At 35.2% G+C, this 20,846-nt stretch overlaps 1 protein-coding gene across 2 annotated transcripts; it reads left to right on the top strand.

The window, feature by feature from the left end:
• The first annotated feature begins 82 nt into the window (after positions 1-82).
• LOC106162395 (ubiquilin-1) lies at positions 83-13,772 on the top strand. 2 transcript variants are annotated; one of them, XM_013539689.2, is made up of 15 exons: positions 83-260; positions 1,161-1,313; positions 3,201-3,233; positions 3,743-3,877; positions 4,069-4,194; positions 4,806-4,856; positions 5,772-5,849; positions 7,385-7,502; positions 8,122-8,265; positions 8,521-8,675; positions 9,442-9,525; positions 10,579-10,694; positions 11,081-11,357; positions 12,214-12,298; positions 12,555-13,772. In XM_013539689.2, the coding sequence occupies exons 1-15, from the start codon at positions 156-158 to the stop codon at positions 12,620-12,622; spliced, it is 1,728 nt and encodes a 575-aa protein (XP_013395143.2). In that variant the 5' UTR covers positions 83-155; the 3' UTR covers positions 12,623-13,772. The 2 variants fall into 2 exon arrangements, with proteins under 2 accessions (XP_013395143.2, XP_086859315.1); XM_087003189.1 differs by lacking the exon at positions 9,442-9,525.
• The last annotated feature ends 7,074 nt before the right edge of the window (positions 13,773-20,846 follow it).

Raw genomic sequence — 20,846 nt, forward strand, 5'->3', positions numbered from 1 at the left:
AATCTTAATACAAATTCCATTAATATATTTTACATATTTCACAAAAAATAGTTCATTTTGCATTAAAGTGTGTTGAAATGTGGTCTTTTATTTATCAATTCCAAGCCAAAAATATTCTCTTCAATTCTCACGTCTGCGTAATTCATTTAGCCAACATGGCGGAAGGTAGCGAAGATTCGGGATCAAAAATTAATATCGCTGTAAAAACTCCAAAAGAAAAGAAAGATATTGAAATCGGAGCAGATGCGTCGGTAAAAGAGGTAAGTACATACTTATCTTTCTTGTGAAAAATCCGATATGTGCCTTGAAAGATAAAAAATATAGGACCATGTGGTTCCCTTGATGTTTGAGTGCATTGCATTTCCTTTACAATTGCTGAACTGTGGAGTGTTGTGCACTGGCGTCAAGTTCGAGAGGCCCTGTGATGAAAGGTCCAGTGTCTGTTGATTTGTACAGGTTAACCCCGACTGAAATGTTGACCCGCGCCAACCCTAACCTGTATCTTATGGAGGGCAGGCTCTCTGACTCGGACCCCCCAGTTTTTTCACACCGGTGTCTGGATGAAATGCTGATTCACCCCTCTGTCAAATTAGGCTAATTTTTACTCCTTTTTATCCCAGAAAAGGTTTCCGAAGACAATCTTAAGTAAAAACTTTTGATTTTTTTTCCACAAGAAGAATCTAATGATATGATGGATTGGATTGATGGGATTGAAATTACTGAGCTTGGAAGAAAGAAATATATTAAATGTATTTATTACTGGGTCATAAAAAGGACAAATATTACGTTTCATTAAGACCATAAGGACCATCTGATTTCTAGTAAAATTGAAGTCTTTCATATAGCATCCCTTACCTCCCATGTTCTTATCTCAAACACATCCAAATAGTTCTCTTGGGCACGTTTTCTACTATGAATTATGACTCGATTTGCTAAGGAGGGGCCTCTTTTTGATATGCTACACTGAGTTTGGAGTCTATGGAACACCAATTACCTTAAACACAGCTATCGGATCAACCGCATTTGAGTACAGCAATTCCTGCTTAATAATCCATGTAAGCTTGAAAGGTTTTACACTTTATCATATTTATGAAAGTTGGTCAAGCTAAATTAAAGATTAAAAAGCATGGTGTTGGAATTTTATAATTCTTCTTTTACAGTTTCGTGAAGCTATTTCAAAAGCATTTGGTGCACCAGTAGAACAATTATGTTTGATATTTGCTGGGAAGATTCTTAAAGATGAAGAAAATCTAAAACAGCATGGAATCAAGGATGGATTAACAGTGCATTTGGTGATCAAATCAGCTAATAGGGTGAGTATCAATCACAGAAGTATTTTATTATCTAACATCCAAAATTCCAGATTTATTATATACAGAAACCTGATAATATTTGTCAATATAGTAAGATATCTTAAGCCATGATCTTCAGATTTGAAAAGGTATGCTTTAATGGCATTGAGTTAATTTTTATTTATTTTATTTTATTATTTTGTTAATTAATTTATTTTATTTATTTATTTATTTTTTATTTTTGGGGGGTGGGGGGAGAGTATCTAGCATGTCACTCTAAAAACTTGTGTTACAGAAATTGAGATTGAGTAGCATGTTTGGATGCCACGTGCATTGTATGTGGACTTGAAAGAATAGTATATTCCAAGATTCTTGGCACAATAACATTAGAATCTGCACTTTCTTCAGAAAGATTATATAAATTTGTCAATTATGTTTGATTTATGGCCAATTTAGAACAAATTTTGCTTGGAACAGGTAGTCAAAGCCAGGCTTTTTATTTCACGGAGATCAATAATCCATACCTCTACTGTCTGACACTTTTGCAAGGCTTCTCTGCATCACAGAAAAAATGCCAAACTTCTTAATAGAATCAACAAGTTGTTAAGCAACTCCACAAACTAGAACGCAGGTATTAAGTACTTAAAAAGATAGTGAGAAATTCAGTAGGAAGAGAAATTAATTCAAGAATGAAAATCCCTCTTTCAAATGAAACTGAAATGTAAGGATGAAATAATAATATGTGCATTTCAATGTATTATTGTGATCACCTACTGTAAGTGTGCATGTGTCCATGTCATCATATCTTGAGGGGGAGCCAAAGCAACTGATGCTGAAGTCAACCTAGCATAAGTATTATATTGAAATTTGGAAAGGTGTAGTATACAAAGTTAAGCAATTTAAGATACAGAAACCACCTGGATACCCAATAATAATAATTTTTGACAAAAGAAATCTCAAGGAGATTTTTGTTCATTATTAGAAATATGTATACTCGTAATAAAATTGGAGTGGGTTTGAACTTGAGGACTGACAAGTGGCTTCCCAATCCAATTCCTTACTTCCGTTTGTCCTAAAACACATTCAGTGCAATTCTTGACTTCTGTTTGTGTAAAAATGCAATCTTGACCAGTGTTGAGGATTGAAATAAATATCAGGTTTAAGGGTTTAAGAAGCTGAATGGTTTTCAGTACATCTAAAATTGCTTTTTCTCCATAATGTCTCAACGTATAATATTGTAGTACTGTCAATTGTTAATTGACTCATTGAATAGAGTTTGGAAATTTATCTAGCAGGTAGCTGTGTTACAGGTTAACTTTCAGATCTTGTATATTTTGATATATTATTTGCCAGCTTGGCAAGTTGTCTAAAGGATATCCGCAGTTCAGGCATTTTGTTATTGAGATTTGTCTTCTTGAAGGTGTTGATTTGGTATTGACTCCCCAGAACACCTGCTGACTTTAGAAGTGCTTGGTTGGAAAATACTTTCAGTTCAGGATTATCATGCCCTACATTTGCTTTTCCCTTTAAAACACGTCATTGACCCTTTTATATAACAAGAACAATCCTTGCCAAGTACAGCCCTTCAACTAGCGTTATGTTATGTTATGTTCTGTGTTGAAATGTGAATGAGCTTATTAATTGGAACTTTGCCCTTAGTTCAGTTAGTTCAATATTGACATTTTTGTTCTAAGTGTATAAATGTATTTTGAAATTTAGCTTGCATCAGCTTAACAATATGTCTGCATCAGCTCAAAAATGTGTCCATATTATCAAGATGTTTTACAACCAACTTCTGTTAATTAATTTCCCTTAATTTTTTAAACCATATATAGGAGCAGATTAGAAATAATAAAAAAAAATGCTCATTGTATGCGTTTTAACTGTGGGTTTTTTCTCTTCATATAGTCACAAGAGCAAGCAGCTGAGAGGGCCCAAGCAGTAAGTATTAAAAATATAAATGTCTAATTTAATGATCATAGATTTGAGCTTTTCACTTACTACACAAAATTGAAATTAAATACCTTTGTCAAAATATCTGATTTTTAACAACAATTTTAGTTAATTGAAAAAATACTATTTTATTTGAAATAAGGCTAGTAAAATTTAATAATCTCAGAACACAACTTTGTTTGATTTCAGCTGTAGTAGAATTATACTTGAAATAAGATTAACTTATGTGAAACCAGTTCAATGTGAAGAAATGTTGTCTGTTTTGTCATTTTAAGGTATTCCATCAATCATGTCTACTAATTGTTAAATAAGCCAGTTCAAACAAATGGAGCTTATACTTCATATTCAAAGTCTAGATCCATTTCTGGATTAACCCTAGTGTTTGATTGTTGTATAAATGCCCCCAGACCCCTGCTAGCAATGTCTGAACTTTTTGAAGGCCTTGTTATTCACAAAAGCGATAGATCAATGCATAAATGTGTAATTTTGTGATTCAGGCTCCAACCCCATCTCAAGCTAATGTGTCTAATACACCATTTAACCTTGGAAGCATGGGAGGTTTACCTGGCCTAGGAGGCCTAGGGATGGGTTCCTCTAACTTCATGGACATGCAGCAGAGAATGCAAAGAGAGGTGAGATAAAATTGTTTGTATTACCAAATGTCTAATTATGAGATGTTACATTTCTGTATTTTCGTTTCCAGTCAAATGCAACGTTCTTGCTTAAAAACCCACAACAGTAGTTTGAAGACGCTGACACCAACCACTTGGATATATGCTAAGACAATACTTTTATAAAATTTTAAGTTCCCATGTCGTTTCAGTTAATGAGCAACCCTGAGTTATTGCAAAATATGATGAACAATCCCATGGTCCAGTCATTGATGTCCAACCCAGAAGTGATGAGGCAGTTAATCACAAGCAATCCACAGATGAGAGAGTTGATGGAGGTAAGGCTCTGACTACTGGGCACTGGAAGGCCACCTGATGTTAATCTTATTGTTCATTATTGTTAAGGTTTTAAACAAATGATTAAAAAGACACTCAAAAAGAAACTGATTTTTCCAAAAAAAAAAAAAGAAACATATAAAATTCTTTTAAAAATGCCTGTTACTTAACATAAAAACAAATGTATTTTGTGTGCTAAATAAGATATATTAAACTAAAGGGAATAAAAATATTAAAACCAAGTAGTAAAAAATGTATGTTGTTGAATTTTATCAAATTTTTAAATGACTGAAAATGTAGTGGTTAATCAGAGAAAGCAAGCAAGGTTTAGTAGTTAATCACCTAAATTTTCTTTGAAAGTTGGATGGCACTAAGCTTTTCATTGATGATTTCAGCTTATATAAGAATTTACAATTTTTTAATGATATGTAGTGTATCTACATTACCATGTCATGCCAGTTGTATTTGTAAATGATGTAGATGTTTATGATAATATACATGTTCTTTGCTGTATAGAGAAGTTCATAACAACATTATGTGGAATTATCTCTCTTAAGGTCTTAACTAAGACACAGGATGTTTTACTTATCCAGGGAATGTTTTTGAATTTCAGAGAAATCCTGAAATCACTCATATGTTGAATAATCCAGAACTAATGAGACAGGTATGTAACTGTTAAGAGCTCTGTAATCTGTTTTTTTTTTTTTCCTCTTTTCTGTGGAACTGTTACAAATAAACTACCCTTTTACTTTTTACTATTTACAGACTCGCTGACGTTTTTTTTTTTTTTTTTTTTCAATGAAGAAAAATAAAAATAATTTAGTGGGCTGAAATTTCTGTTTTATTAGCTGCAGGGAGTGATTTGCAGTCTCAAAACATGTTATTAAAACAGGAAATACTTGCCTTGGCTCCATATGAACAAGAAGTGGAAGTGGTAACAATGTGTGATGAACATTTGACACAAGTTTCCCTGGAAAGCATGGTTCATTTTATTTACAAACTATGTAAAGGCACTCTGAACATGTTTGAAAATTCCCCACAGACATATTAATAAATTTTACTTAAAAAGCTTTTTATATTTTATAATATAGACCTTAAAAATGATAAAGCCCCTTGGAAAAAAAGTTTATCTGAAGTATCTATGGTGCTGTTATTATCTTCTCAGCCTATTCAAGTAGACTCACAATGTCTGTGGGGCCACAATACAAAACACTGCCATTGTGTTATGAAGTGAAAATTAAGCCAAGTTGATGTTACTGGCCAGTCATTAAAAACTAAATGATTAAACTAAAATTGGAATAAAACCCCAAATCTCAAATATGGGAATTGTAGAGCAATGATTCTTGAGTGCGAGAAAATTTCTTCTACCCCCTTCCCCCAGGAAATCTTATTTTGGCTGTGGAAAGGGACTTGAGATTCAGCTGCTGTATTCTTTTTACCTTAGGTGAACTCAATTTTCAGTTCTTAGTTTTTTTTTTTTTTTTTTTTTTTTTTTAAAGAAATCATATTCTATTTTGCAGGTTAAACAAATATGAAATGTTCAAATAGACTGTGAGAAATTACTGCATTTCTTTTCCAGACAATGCAGTTGACTAGGAACCCTGCCATGATGCAGGAGCTAATGAGACAGCAGGACCGGGCTATGAGCAATTTAGAAGTAAGTCTGGCAAAGCATTAGATTGGGATCTTCTTTCACAATACCTTCACAGCCTGAAATGCATAGTAAGCAATGTTAGCTGAATTTGTGTGCAAAGTGCATTAAAGTGCATATTGTAGACTGCACTATACAAGAAAAAAAAATACTATTATTGTTATTATTATTTATCAAAACCTTGGATCACTACGTCTAGACTCGCCCTTCAAGAAATCGACGCCTTCAAGAAATCGACGAAAACCGGAGGTACGTGTTTTTTGCACTGTTTTTCCTGTCATGCCCATCGTTAAAACTGTGTTGTCAAGTAAAATGAAGCGTCTGATACAAAGTTTCAAACGCGGCATTCACGTGCTTGCTGGCGATGCGTTCAGTACACTTTGTTTACACTGACAAGTCGAGGTCAGAAATGCACAATGTTTTTCTATGTAATTACGCAGTTTCAATTTTGATTAGTGAATTTTCTTTTATCTGCATGGGCATTTTCCGAACATTTGTATAAGCCACGAAATATTTCTCATCGGAAAATCACCCAGCAGCTTTCCAAGTACAAACGAGTGACATCATGACGCACTTCCGGTTTTCGTCGAGTTCTTGAAGGGATTAGCGTTACGGTTTGCTGCACATTTAAAGCGTTCTGTCTCAACTGCTTGGATTGAAATTTACAGAACTTATTCTTCACATGATATCACACATATGTGCTTAATTTGAGAGCTTTAGCTGTTATATGTTTTCTACAGTGCCCATTCAAATTTGAAAAAGAGCTATTTTCCGTCGATTTCTTGAAGGGCAAGTCTATGTGGCAATGGTTATTTAGAATTTAGTTCAGGCAGTGGAAGGGGTAGTGCAACAAGTTTGCTATATCACCTTCACAACAAAATAAAAAACAAAACAACAGATATGTATCAATTTCTACAAAGGGAGTGTTAGAAACTTAGCTAAACCACAATTCTTAACATGTAGGTCTTATAGTAAACTTGTTGCACTAGCAATTATTCTGGAATCTGTGCTTGCCATCAGATTACGTGGACCTTCATAGATGGCTATACCTCAGTAATAAAATCTTAAGAGATCGTTAAAAAAAAAAAAAAGAAAAAAAAAACTTGGACAAACTTTGATGTGGGAATGGATTCATTAACCATAACAAACAGATGTTATTCCTTTAAGCCAAATAGACAATATTGACCAAACCAAGATAACAAAGAAAATTAATGATTAATTTGTGAATTAAAGCAGAAGAGAAATTACCATGTGCCCATCCATAAAAATATTTCAGAACACATCTAAAAGTGCACACATAAGATTTATGGATGGATTTTTGATTGACATACAGAAAAAATGTGTTTGCATTAATGAGTGTAAAAAATGGATATTCCTTGTTATGTATTATTTTATAAATGGAAATAAGAATGCAGGTACATAACATCAAAAGATGCATTCTAGGCAGTTAACTGCATAAAGGAGAAATTACTGCTTTTAAAAAGTAATTAGTGACGCAGTTTTTAATATAATAAGTAATATGTGCCTTTTTGTTACGTCAGAGCATTCCAGGCGGTTTTGGTGCACTCCAGCGGATGTACCAAGAGATTCAAGAACCCATGCTGAATGCTGCTCAGTCCATGGGGAGGGGGAACCCTTTTGCTGCACTCTCTGGACAAAGTATGTGATGTATTAGACTGGGTTCCCACAGATTTAGAACAATCCATCTGGATTGACCTAACTCCCTGGGGTTTCACGCTAAATTGCTGTCAGCTTCCGGGAGCCGAGCGCGCACAAAAGTTAATTACCCCCTTACAGCTTTTAGTAGGCAGGACAGACATTTAAGCCGGTTAAGCTGACAGCAATCTAGTGAGACTCCCCAGGGGGATAGATCGATCTAAATGTCTGTGGGAATGGTCTCTTAGATACCACTTACAACATAAATACTTTTCTTTTTCTCTCTGTCTGTCTTTATTTCCTTTATTTACTTCAATACAGTTTTTATGTTGTAATCTTTTTCTGATGGAAAACAACACAACAAAGTAACAGCCTTGACTTGTTTGAAAACACAATAACAGATTTGCCCTTGATCTTTCTCAGATTGCTAATATGAGTATCATGTTTTTGATTACTTACAACTACGCAGTAACTATTTTTGCCATTTTGACATGTTTTCTACATATCAAATACCACTTCATATCATTTAAAATCGTTTTTGGGGATGGGCACCCAATCTTCCTCCTCCCCCCCCCCCCCTCCCCACCACAGGGATTATTTGTTACTGTAAATTCATTTGCAGGTCAAGAGAGTAGTGGGACACAGCAGCAAGGACAGGAAAACACAGACCCCTTGCCTAACCCCTGGGTACCACAGTCACCAGGGAGCACCAGTATAGGCACCACTGGTAGCACCACCACTACCACAGGTACCACAGCAGGAAATGGTGAGTAGAAACTAGTCATGGATGTTTTGCTTTGTGTCACTTACAAAAGTCATGAGTTTGCAGTAGGTCTATTCACGGGAAAAACTTAAAGACCCAAAATATGACTGAAGTACCTTTAAGTGTTTCTTTTGCTGAGTTTTTAAGATTTTGAGATGTTTTTATGTTATTGAACAAGTGTGTGTATGTGTGTGTGTGTGTGTATTACTTGGCAAAAATTGTCCCTTAAATGTTCTTCATCTGAAGTGTTATTTTCAGCTCTAGGATCAAACCCAGTATTTAATACCCCTGGCATGCAGAGCCTGATGAGCCAAATGACACAGAATCCCCAGCTCATGCAAAACATGTTACAGGCACCTTATATGCAGAGCATGCTTCAGCATCTCTCTGCTAACCCTGAATTGGCGTCACAAGTGAGTGCAGATAATCAAAAATAGTTCTGCAATTTGAATCAACCTTTATTAAGCTGGGTTTTTTGCCCAGTGCAAAGAAAAATTAAATATCAAGACCTAAAAAAAGCTTTGATAGTTGGCATTGCATCAAGTTCCTATTTTCCTATTATTGGTATTTATCCCTATTTCTCCTATTTTCTTGAAAAAACTCATTTTTTACTGTTTTTGTGGTCTTGAAATGATGTTATGTATATTTTGGGAAAAATGAAATAAGGCAAATTTGAAAGAAGAAATTGCATGCAATTAGACTTCCTTTCAAAAGTTCTCCACAAGTTCACTTCCTGCTGTTCAGTTAATTGATTGCCATGTTATATCCTATTTTCTTTCTTTTTGAAAGTCTTTAAACTGGGTGCCCTGATGTGGCAAAATGGCTTAGAATGGTGTTTTTGCACAGGTTTAGGTATATTTTACAGAAAATATATATGTATAAATACACACATTGAGTAATTTCTTGAGTCATGAAATACAACATTTTCCGCGTAACCATAAGAGACTTGCTAACTATAGTTACGAGTCAACAAAATATGATTATATTAGTATGTGCATGAAGTGTTTCACAAAGTGTTCATGAAAAGCAATTGAGTGACAACAGGATTCTTTTAACATTTCTGTTCTAGGTGTTCACAGTTTTTTTTTTTTTTACCTTTTGATGTCAGAAGGGGATGGGATGTTCTTTCACTTGTTTTAATTTCACTGATTTAAATTACCTTTCCAATTACTTCCTCAGATTATGTCTCAGAGCCCTATTTTTGCTGGCAATCCGCAGTTACAGGAGTACACCAGACAACAGCTTCCGATTTTTTTGCAACAGGTATGAAGTTTTGTTCTCATATGAAGTGTGGCATACATTATACTTGTAAAGGACCTCATGTATCTACTGCTCTGTTTTGCTCCTTGCAAGTTTTTCATTGCAAGTAGCCAGATAGCAGTTGCCCATTAACAGTTTGACTGCAGTGGGAATCATTCGAGAGATTTAACTTGAAATAAAATGTGTGAGAATCCACATGAGGTGGGGCCTACATTTTAGCAATAAGGGTGACTTCTATGCACTGGGATTATCATCTTAAAAAGCAATGCAAAAGTAACACACGAAACATAGTGAAAGTGTACTATTGTGCATAAGACTGCAATAGATAGATCTATAGATAGATTTGTGGGTAAATTCTGTCCGCTTTTGTTAGTTGCTTCACCCCACTCGCTGGTCTGTCTTAATTTCTGATCCCACTCTTCTCCAAATCCCTGGTTTAAACTTAAGTCTCAGATGATGCCCATTGCCTGGATAGATAGATACACCAGCCAAATGCAATCGTCATTGTTTTTATTACATGACTTTGATTTTGAATGTACTGAATACCCTGCCTAATTTAATCAGATTTTCAAAGCAGAGACCACAGTGGCTGTGAGTGTGTTGGCAAGTTCCCAAACACCTGTAGATTGTGGTAAATTGTAAGGAAGTGAGGTGCCAGCTTATGGCAGAAAACATGACCATATCACCTGGAGTTGTCATTTTATCTCAAACCTGGTTGGCTGAAACAGTCAGTGCAAATAAGGGAACTTAACACCTCATTCAAATAAGCTGGTTGACAGAAAGACCTCCAATAGGTACAACACCACAAGTAATATTTTGTGAGGTTAAGATGCTATGAAACATTTGACCAAGTCCAATTATATTTTCACTTCAAGCTTTGATAAATCTACAACAGCTATTCAAGTATTTATTCATTTCCCCCCATCAAAAACTTCATGCGTACAGAAAATAACTTTTTCCCCTTCTGGGGTTGCAACATATTAATATAAATACACAGATATTGTAAGAACTATGCACCCAGGTGTCTCTAATAGCTGTTAAACCCAATCATTTTAGATGCAGAATCCAGAAGTACAAAATGTTATGACAAACCCCAGAGCACTTCAAGCAATCATGCAGATTCAGCAAGGATTACAGACTCTACAGGCTGAGTCCCCTTCACTTCTCCCAGGGTTAGTAGCTATTTTTATTGATTTTATTATGACTATAACAGAGACCACATTGTCATTTTCATTAAAAAGAAATATTGTTTTTGAAGATTGGATGCCCATCCCCCTAAAAATTGAAATGAGTTTTAGAAATGTTTACAAATTTGCCATATTACCACAAAATGAACAAAAGAAGGATGTGTTGTGGTTAGAATATAATTTGATTCTTACATGGAGACCTCTATTGCAGAAGGTGATTTTATTTTGTGGTTAAGCTGAGCTGTAACGGTTTCAAAAGTTTTTGTGGTATCCAGTGATAAGTCATGTAATGTCTAATACAAGTGCCTTTTTGCATGTATATGACATTTTTTTTTCAGTCAAATCTAATGGGTATTTTTTGTATCTTTAAGCATGGGTTTAGCAGGGGCAGTACCACCCCCCATGACAATACCAGGGTCAACTAACAGTGGCACAACTGGTTCAAGTACGGTAACAACATCAACAACATCAACAACTGCCACAACAGCAACAAGTGGTACCATGCCCACTACATCGCCAGGAGCCCCGGCCAACACTGCCACGCCCTCTGGTGGTCTGCCAGGGCAGGGGGGTGCCGATCCCCTGGGTGGGTTCATGGCGCAGATGCTAGGAATGATGGCACAAGGGCAAGGAGGAGGGGCTGATTTGGTGAGTAGAGCTGCTCTGAAAACAAAATGCAGAAAAAAAAACAATTAGAGAACCATTGAACTTAAAGATACATGTGTCTGTAAAGTAAGTTTATTCATGCTTAGGGTTTTTTATGTGACTGTGAAGTTTATATCCAATGTATTATTATAAATAAGATCTTATGACAGGCATTTTATTTATTGCACTTCATCTGTATTTTAAGTTTAAGACCTCTAAGCAATTGTTACTAACAATGTTAGCTAGCCATGTTTCTATGAATACAATATTTATTTGGGAACCACTTTCAAATTGCCGCTAAAACTGCATAGTATTTTAACATAAAATTTAACTTTTTTTTCCCTTACATACATATTAAGTGGTGCATTAAACCTCAAAAAAAATTATTTGTATTCAGGGATTTTTAAATTTAGTTTCGTATTTTAATGTCCTACACCCCATTCTCATAGATTAGATCGACCTACATTGGATCGACCTAACTCCCTGGGGGTTCACGCTAAATAGCTGTCAGCCGGGCGGACACGAAAGTTAATTACCCCTTAAAGCTTGTAGTAGGCGGGGACGGACACTTAAGGGGGATTATCTGACAGTAATCTAGTGAGACTCCCCGCGGTGATAGATCGATCTAAAAGTTGTGAGAACAGAGCCCTATTTTATATTGAGAAACAGGGGAACTTAGGATTAGTATTTGCATGAAAGAATATCAGGTATATAAAATAAGGTATGGCAAAAATTCAAAAGGAACTCTCAGTGTATAGAAAAGGATCCAAAACTACACATTCAGGTGCAGTTCTTTTGCTAACTATATTAAGTTGATATTTTGATATTATTTTCTTTAACACTGTGTTTTTGTCTTTAGAATACTGCCCCAGAGCAGCGGTATGCCTCACAACTGGAACAACTTGCTGCAATGGGTTTTATAAACAGGGAGGCAAATATACAAGGTAAAAGCAACTAGCTATAGTTTTAACTACATTTAACGGTAATTGAGTGAATTGCCTAAAAAACTTTTCTTTTTTTTAATTGAATGAAATTTTTTGAAATAGGAAGTACTTCTTGCTTAATAACAAACTCACCAAAAACAAAATTTACGTAGTTTTCAGGAAACCTAATAATAACCTAGTTATAGTCACCTCTTCATTGAAATAATCCTGGATTTGTTAATCACCATTACAACTTGATATGTTTTTCTTGACACAGCATTAATTGCCACATATGGGGATGTGAATGACGCTATAGACAGGTTGCTGCAGCAAAGAGGAAACTGATGGATGACGCAGCCATCATGGACTATTCGTTAAGCCATTTCCAAGAAATGACTACAAGGAGAAAACATAATCCTTGACATTCGACTTGAAAAACAAATAAAGAGCCTCACATACAGTCAAAATAGAAGGGATGGGAATCATCCAAAATAGCGCACAACAACACTGTTGTGCATTACATCATTCAAGACTAGAAATGGGCAAAAATGTGCAAGATATGGGGCTAAACTTCCAACATTAAGGGTGAAACACTCTGTGCTGAGAATGTTGTCTTTTGAAGCAATACAAAAGAAACACGCTACGTAAACATGGTGGATATGTACTGTTGTGCAAAAGCCTGTTTTTCTACAGAGCAAAATCCCCCCCCCCCCCCAAAAAATAAAAAATACTATATGAATTCTGTCAGCTTTTTTCCTTGAGACACTGCACTCTCTTGTGTGTCATTATTTCTGACCCCTCTCTTCAAATCCCCTGAATTCTCTTTAAGTCACAACACTTTGGACTATCTTGGACGATTCCCATGAAGTTTTAAAAACAAAGTATTTTCATATGAAGTGAGGAAATTAAATTTAGTAATGCATGAGAAATAAGTGGAAAAGGAACCGATGTGTGAAAAAGTGATGTCATAGGATATTTCTACTATCTTTATGAGTGTAATCTCTGAAGTGCTCCACACACCCTGGCAAGATTGAGCTTGAAAAACTGGGACGATTCTTTCATTTATTAATGAGTTTTTCATTGGTTTAAAGTCAGAATTTAAAAGGTAGAAGGTATTAAGCTGCAAATTCACTACCATAGGGAGATGATATTAGATACAGATAGGCTTTTGAAATGCAAATATTATCAGTCCAGTGATAGAGACGTATTCATTAATTATTTTCATCCCCATGGTTAATAAACAATAGAAATAACATACATGCATCCTGGTATTTTTATTGCATTGTGCGAGGAATTCAGCTTTTTATGTGATATTATAGTGTTCCTATTGTTGTGGTATCTATATTATTTCTTCTTTGGCATTCATCAATAAACAATCAATCAATAAACAAAATTTAATGATCAGTAGCACAGATATTGTTAAAATAACTCCTTATTTGTCAACTGCAACTATACTAATGGTCAGTTCACTAATAAATAAAGGTGTAGGCATTGTTGTGCTGCCTTGTTTATATTCTTCCAGTTGGATGTGTAGATTAAAAATGTTACAGAAGTTACGAAATTTTATTCTAGAGAGAGCTACACTGCAGAAATGAGAGTGTGCAACGGAGTATTTGAGGGATGTACTTCACTCTGGTCTGTTTTTATAATCTTTTAATTATTACATTGTATCAACACGCGTGCACACGCACACACACATTTACGTTTATTTGTACAACATGAGTCTCATGACCATTTAATTAATGTTTTGTAAATGTAGTTTGGAATGCAGCGTTTGTTGTTTTAGAACAAATCTTGCAACATAATGTCGGTTGAAATTCTCCAGAGATTATTTCATAGCATTTCTTATTTAGATAGGTTAATTTTTTATCCTTAAATGATGGTTATTTCTCGTAATCTCTCTCGCTCTCTCTCACACACACAAACACACACACACACACACCACGTAAAAACGGCACTACATTGTTCTGAAGTCCTCCAACCATAAAAAACATTTTTCCATGCCGAACAGTTTGTTGGATCCCAATAACTTACGCCGGTGTGGCGAGTCCTGTCTGTATCGCTGTAAGTGAATAGCGGACGACGTCCTATAATTGTAACACGGAAAATCATCCATCTCTCCACTATCTTGTTAGCAGTCAGACGCATAACGTCATTTCAATCGGAAACCTCCGCATCATTGCTTTTATATGAAAGGCAAGCGCTAAATTTTGCTTTTTGTTCCCTTAATTGATAAATAGACTGGATAAGGTTCATTATTTATGATTGCTTTTATGGTGAACTTTATTTACATTTTGGTATTTGATCGCTTCCTTTATCTTCGGAGATTACTGGATTTATTGAATGTGCTCAGCGTTAATTATGTACTAGGTAGACTCAATAGGAATACGCATTAAACAGCGCGCGTTACTCTTGTTGATTGTCTTAAATGCAGCACGGTGCGTTTCGCAATTATGGCGGCTCCTCACTGAGAAAGGTAATTTGAAACAAGCCACGTCAAGTTACGGAAGAAACTCCCAGGTGTCTAAAGAAACCTGACTGGGACCATAGTCCGTGAAATAGACACTTTGCTTCTATAGTAAGGTTGTTGGTTGAGAGAGATGCGCCCGATTGCTTGCTTTCATGGCTCCGTCCTTAGTCTGCAAGACGAGATGTTAATGTTGTCGGATGCGCAAGGAAGTGGCGGAAGTTTTCCCTTAATGAATAAATGGCAAAAATACTTACATGTCATGAAGGCTTTTATTCTATTAAGCTTTACGGTCAAAGCACAGATAAATTAATCGAATGCAGATTTTTTCTCATGCAGTCGCAAACGTTAAAACATTAAAATGAGTAGATCTGAGGCCTGTTGGCATTAGAAAATAGGTAGTATTTGGAAAAATAAACAATTGTTGTCTTTGAAATGAACATTTCTCTAACTGAAACACTTTCACTGTAATCAAGATTGTCAATACATCTAATCGGTCTCGAATTTTTAGTCATTTAAAACAATTTGAATTTGGAATTACATTTTACTTATTGTGAAATATGACTAATAAAAAATAGCCTCCCAATTTATGAGATTCTAGAGTAAGGTGAAACATATTCCAAGTAATAGACTAAGTGGTGATTCTTTAAGCACGTTATTACTTATTATTCTGACAAACAATCATTCCCACTCTTTTTAATTTCCTCAAGTGAAAACTCATTTCGTTCTCTCGTGACAACTCCGGAATCTGTCACTCCGCCATTCGTGTTGACGAGGTGAGATACAGTTTTTTTTATGAATATCAGAATGCCTTTTTATTATTTCTTTAACGTGTTCACTAAACTAAAAAATGTAGCCAGAAAATGTCCCTTACTTATATTGCCTCATCGGAAAGATAGGAAATGAATTTACCTCTATTTCAAATAATGTAAACCTAATATCAGCTTTTTTTGTCATTTAAAATAGGCCATCTGATACTTTATCAAATATGTCAGATAATATTTATTGTTTCAATATAAATGCATGCTCAATATTCTGCAAAGTGCATTCTATCGTAATAACAATTTAAATCACTGGTCTACTTGTAATCACATCAAGGTCATATAAAGGGAGAGTAACTGTTCATTTTGGCTAAACGTATTTTTCCTGGGATAAACGAATATTTTCCTATACTTACCAATGGTTAATGAATCCGTTCCGATATTCAAAGTTTATTTTTGTAATAATCTCTGAGAGATTATTACAGAGGGTATCCATCCAGAATAATTCTCATAACCCCCGTTTTCCTGGTAAAAAATAATTTATCGCATTTCTGTGAGTTGTTTACAATGTATCTATTGTGAAATATGAATCTCATAAGAAGAGTTGTTATCCTTTTAAACACAATATGTATTCTAATCAATAATAAATATCTTTATTTACAGTAAAAAAAAAAATCATGTCTTTTACAGAGAATATGCTGATAAGTTATTATGATTCAATTTCCAATCACGAAAGTTCTTATTTCCTGTTTCCTCCAAGATTTGTAATTTATGAAAAATATCTGTTAACTTCTAATTTTGTTGAAAATTAATCTTCAGAATGGTTTGTGACGGATGCTGTAACAAAACAGTCAAATACATACCCGGTTTTTGCTCCCAAAATATTGTTAACTGAATTTTCAAGCGTCCTCAGCAATTTTATTATTTTTTTTAATAGACCGTCACTCTAAAACGTGTTCTAGGCTTAGAAGCGCTTAGTTACATGATCAGAAGGGAATGTTTAGTGGGAACGTTTACGTGTATATGAGCAATATTACTTCGTCTAAAATGCTACATAGGTCTACTGAATAAACAGAAACGTAAAAACCATTTGTTTCAAAAGACGCGATATCCCATTTAAAATAAAAACAAATGTTATATTCAAAGTGGATAAGAAGATTTAAACCAACAAAAGTCCTCTGCCTTTTTAAGCATTGTTCTTGCCTGCACAAAGGTTGTATAATTTTAAAAAATTTGAAACACTTGGAATTTTGTGTTTGGTAGGTTGCCCTTATGCACAGCATTACTTACCTTTCTAGTGCTTCAGATGTATATTAAGTTTTTTCTTATGTGTATAAGAATCGTGAAATCATACACTGTACATCCCGTGCACCTGTGACATTAAAGCAGTGATAAAACTGGCACGGTTTCTGAGGACGCTAAATAATCAGGATTTTATCGCTTCTCAATTTGAATGTGTTGTTCTACAATAAATGTCTGTAGTATTTTCATTTTATACTTGATTCTGGTACGGTAAGTTCTGCTGTAAAAATCCTCTGTCATATGCTCCAGCTGTGATGGACTGGCCTGATGGTATCCATCGGAGTGTGGTCAGTGCGTGTCAAATTTTTGAGCTAATATTGAATCCTGTTTTGTTTCTACGGGGAGAAAAAAAGACGACAACTGAACGGATTGCCTAAGGCTTCCGACAACGACTCACCATAATATAGCAATATATTTATATTTGGCATGAACGATGTGGCATTAAGTGAAAGCAACATTATTGTCTTCCTGTGACAATCCTTGTCTGAAAGATTTACGTCAAGAATGTGGTTCCCATTCATCTGCGTTTTCTCTTAACTTAATGCTATTTTATTCATTGTCTATCTCTTGCTCTTTGGACAAGGCCGGTTTGCGTGAGCATAAGTCTGTTACCTCGATACTTATCATGTTGTTCTCGATAGGAGCCTAGTCAGAGTTTGAACAGTGACAAAGCTAGCCATCCAAAACACTGCCTTGTCAACTCACTCATCAGCAATAGGTGAGTATCAGGTAATGCAGTGAATTTTTCAATTTTGCTACAGCCATGCTGATGGACATTTTTTACCCGTCAGTCTTCTTGGTTATCATGTCACCTAAAACAGTGTTCTGTAGTCATTAGCTAGCGTCCTGATTTCAAAGCAAACCCAACTTTCCCTTTTTGACTTTTTTCATATATTTCCATCAACATTCCATGATATGATCGACATGTAGAGAGATATGGGACGTAATCTACCCCTTCACGATGGATATTAGTTACCTGACAAAATCTCAAGTACTCATGAGAAGTCTGGACATATCCTCTAACAAATAGAGTAATTCTTTTTTTTTTTTTTTTTTTTTTTTTTTTTTTTTTTTTTTTTTTTTGTTTAAAGACAACAAACTTCTTAATTAGAGAACAATCATTCTGTAAGAACATTGTCCGGTTATAAATCAAAGGTTTGATTGATATATTTTCTTTTACCTACCATAAAAGCATATATTACTATATTATTTACAAGATTAGAAAAGAACACTTTTCTTCATTTTGCATGGAAAAATTTATATTCATTCGATGAAGTTGGTCTCTGTTCTGTTTTATATACTGTGTTACTCCAGAAATAGATGCGCTTTTATGGAGCACAGCACGGTGGAAGTATCATGCTCCAACTTAAAAGAATTCCATGCTGTTCTCGACCATCTGCTTCTATGACCGGTGACAAACAAAACCTAAATTTGATTACCTAGATGTTTTACCACTTGAGAGTACATCTTCTGTATTCTTTTTATTATTCCGTTTTAAACAGTGAATATTATCATGAATGCAGCTTTTGAGGCAACCTTTAGGAGGTCAAAGTCTCTTCCAATTTTTCAATTATGAAACAATATCCACGTGTGACTTGCATTCACCGTGACAACACCCGCTCTCGTCGCGTGCCTTACACAAACAACCTGAAAGAAAAGGTAAGAAAGAAATTGACTGAGGAACATATTTTCGCGTGCTAAATTGGCCGAGGTGACGTTTGCGAGAAGTTGCTGCAGGTGTTGGAGCCGCTCGCAATACACAGCCTGTTTTGGAGGTGTGAAAAATCCACGCGCTAGTGTGACAAGCCTTCTGCCTGGCGTTGCTGTTGCTGCTGCACGAAAACTAAAGTCCAGGCCTTTCTGAGACATTAAAATACGAAGTATATATATCGTGGTACGTTTATATGTATTTATTTGACTGATGCTGCTCCATTCAGATGTAAGACACATGATCGTTAACCGTGTTTCTTTTTCTAATGTTTGGAATTGTTAGCATCAAAAATAAAAATTCAAATAATTAAGGCAAAAAAAAATGTTACAAAATGAATCATATTTAGACTAAATACACTGCACGTCTTCAGATGATAATGACAATGATGATACCTGAAAACTAATTTAAAGTGATAGGAGTGCGGAATATGCGACAATGAAGGAACAAATTACAGCATGATCAACTCCTTTGATTCTGGTCTTCTAATAAAGCTATGTGTTTATATCGGAGTGCTTGACTCGTTGCCGTCATTAAGCCCCTGCCGTGCGTCTTTCATCGTCCACGTGCTCGGTATAAACAATTACTTACTCGCATTTCCCCCCGACAACTATTGTTTAATTTTGCGTCGAATGCACGCGAGGTTAGCCGAGGCACAGTGTGACACGACTGGGCCCCACAGAGACGCTCGCTGAGACGCAATACGGACTGACCGAGTTGTGAACGCGAACAAAGCGGTTTTTTTATGTAGATCGTGTGTGCAGTTGCTGTTTCATTAAACAAACTTATTGGAGATGATAACGATATTCTGTATTCTGGAGGTGCAATGATGGCGTTAAGGAGTGTATGGATATAGCCACAGGGCTACAGTATTCAGAACACACCGTTTACTGATTAAATCTGCTAAATTGAAGATTCTTTTAATCATACAATCCATGAATTGAAGAACAATAATGTGTAACAGATAAACAAATGAAGAAATATAGTTTATTCTCAAGATGTGCATTTTATTCCGCCTGCTAGACATATACAATATATAATATATAATATATGTATATGTTTTCTGTAATCAGACAATATTCCATCCGAGTTATCCATTTACAAGAAAAGCGGAAATTTTAAAAACAATTTCCCTTTGATGCATATTTGTCTATTAGACTATCTCTTTAAATTTAAAAAGACAGCGCTTGCATATATAGGAAATCTCTCACAATCAGATGTTTTTAATGTAAACGAATACAATCCTTTTCCAGTATCAACTTTTCCTGTACCAAACTCTGAACAGGTTGAACCACAAATCAATTTCTACCTAACAAAAATCCATATTGGTGTCATCTTCCTCCGACTGAAAGAAGGTTTCTATCTGGCTATTTTGTGTGAACCTACACGCTTATTAAAATAACGAAGGAAGTGTTCAGCGTCTTAGTGGTGAACAGAAAAAAAGAAAAAGTTTTTTTTCTGCATATAAGGCAACTGCACAAGTAACATTATTCATACCTCGCGCTTGTTCTCTTTGCAAAGATTTCCACGAAAGTAAACCAAAGTGACGATAGCCAGGGATCTATTTTTAAAAGATTAATAAAAAACAAAAACAAAATTGATTTTTGTCCTTGGTGTTGAAGGCTAACTAACCTTATTTGGGTATGGATAATCAATTCCGAGAAACTTTCTGCAGTGGATACGTGCCAAGACTAGCAAACAGCTGTCGTCGTCAATACATTTTATTCTGTTGTTATATGTTACGAAAATCTGTTTATGGAATTCTAGCGAAAAGTTAGAATATTGACGTCTCAAAATGTTTTCTAGTTAACATAGAACATCACTTTATTGAATTCCCAAGTCAAAATCACGCTATGAATATACGTTTTTCTTGATTTGTCTCAAGCCAAGTCTTGGGCTCACCTAGGACCACAAGCCAACCGAACAGTTCCCTGGCTTTGTTACTTGGAGCAAAAAGAGCAGTTTTTGATCAGTGGAATGAACTCCATTATTTCAGTAGGCTTTTATGCGCCACACAGATGCAAATAACATTTAACAATGTGGAAAAAAGGAACTATAATCTTAATGCGCTCCCACATTTGTCAAAATACAATGGCGACGCATCGGATTTTTTTTAAGACTCAGTTTTCAATTTTCGTGAAACAAAATATCAGATTTTTCTAAAATTTGACAACAAATTTGCATGAGGCAACACAACATGAAATTGTCTTAATATGGTTATTCTATATTGGTGGAAAGGTGCAAAGTTGAGCTATATGTATTTCATAGAAAATCTCTCCTGTAGTGCAAGCATGCCCACATTTCAAATTATTGCAGATTTCGATAATAAGA

This window comes from Lingula anatina, chromosome 1 (genome assembly GCF_051362555.1).
Source record: "Lingula anatina isolate TDL-2025a chromosome 1, LinAna3.0, whole genome shotgun sequence".
NCBI classification, from domain to species: Eukaryota; Metazoa; Brachiopoda; class Lingulata; order Lingulida; family Lingulidae; genus Lingula; species Lingula anatina.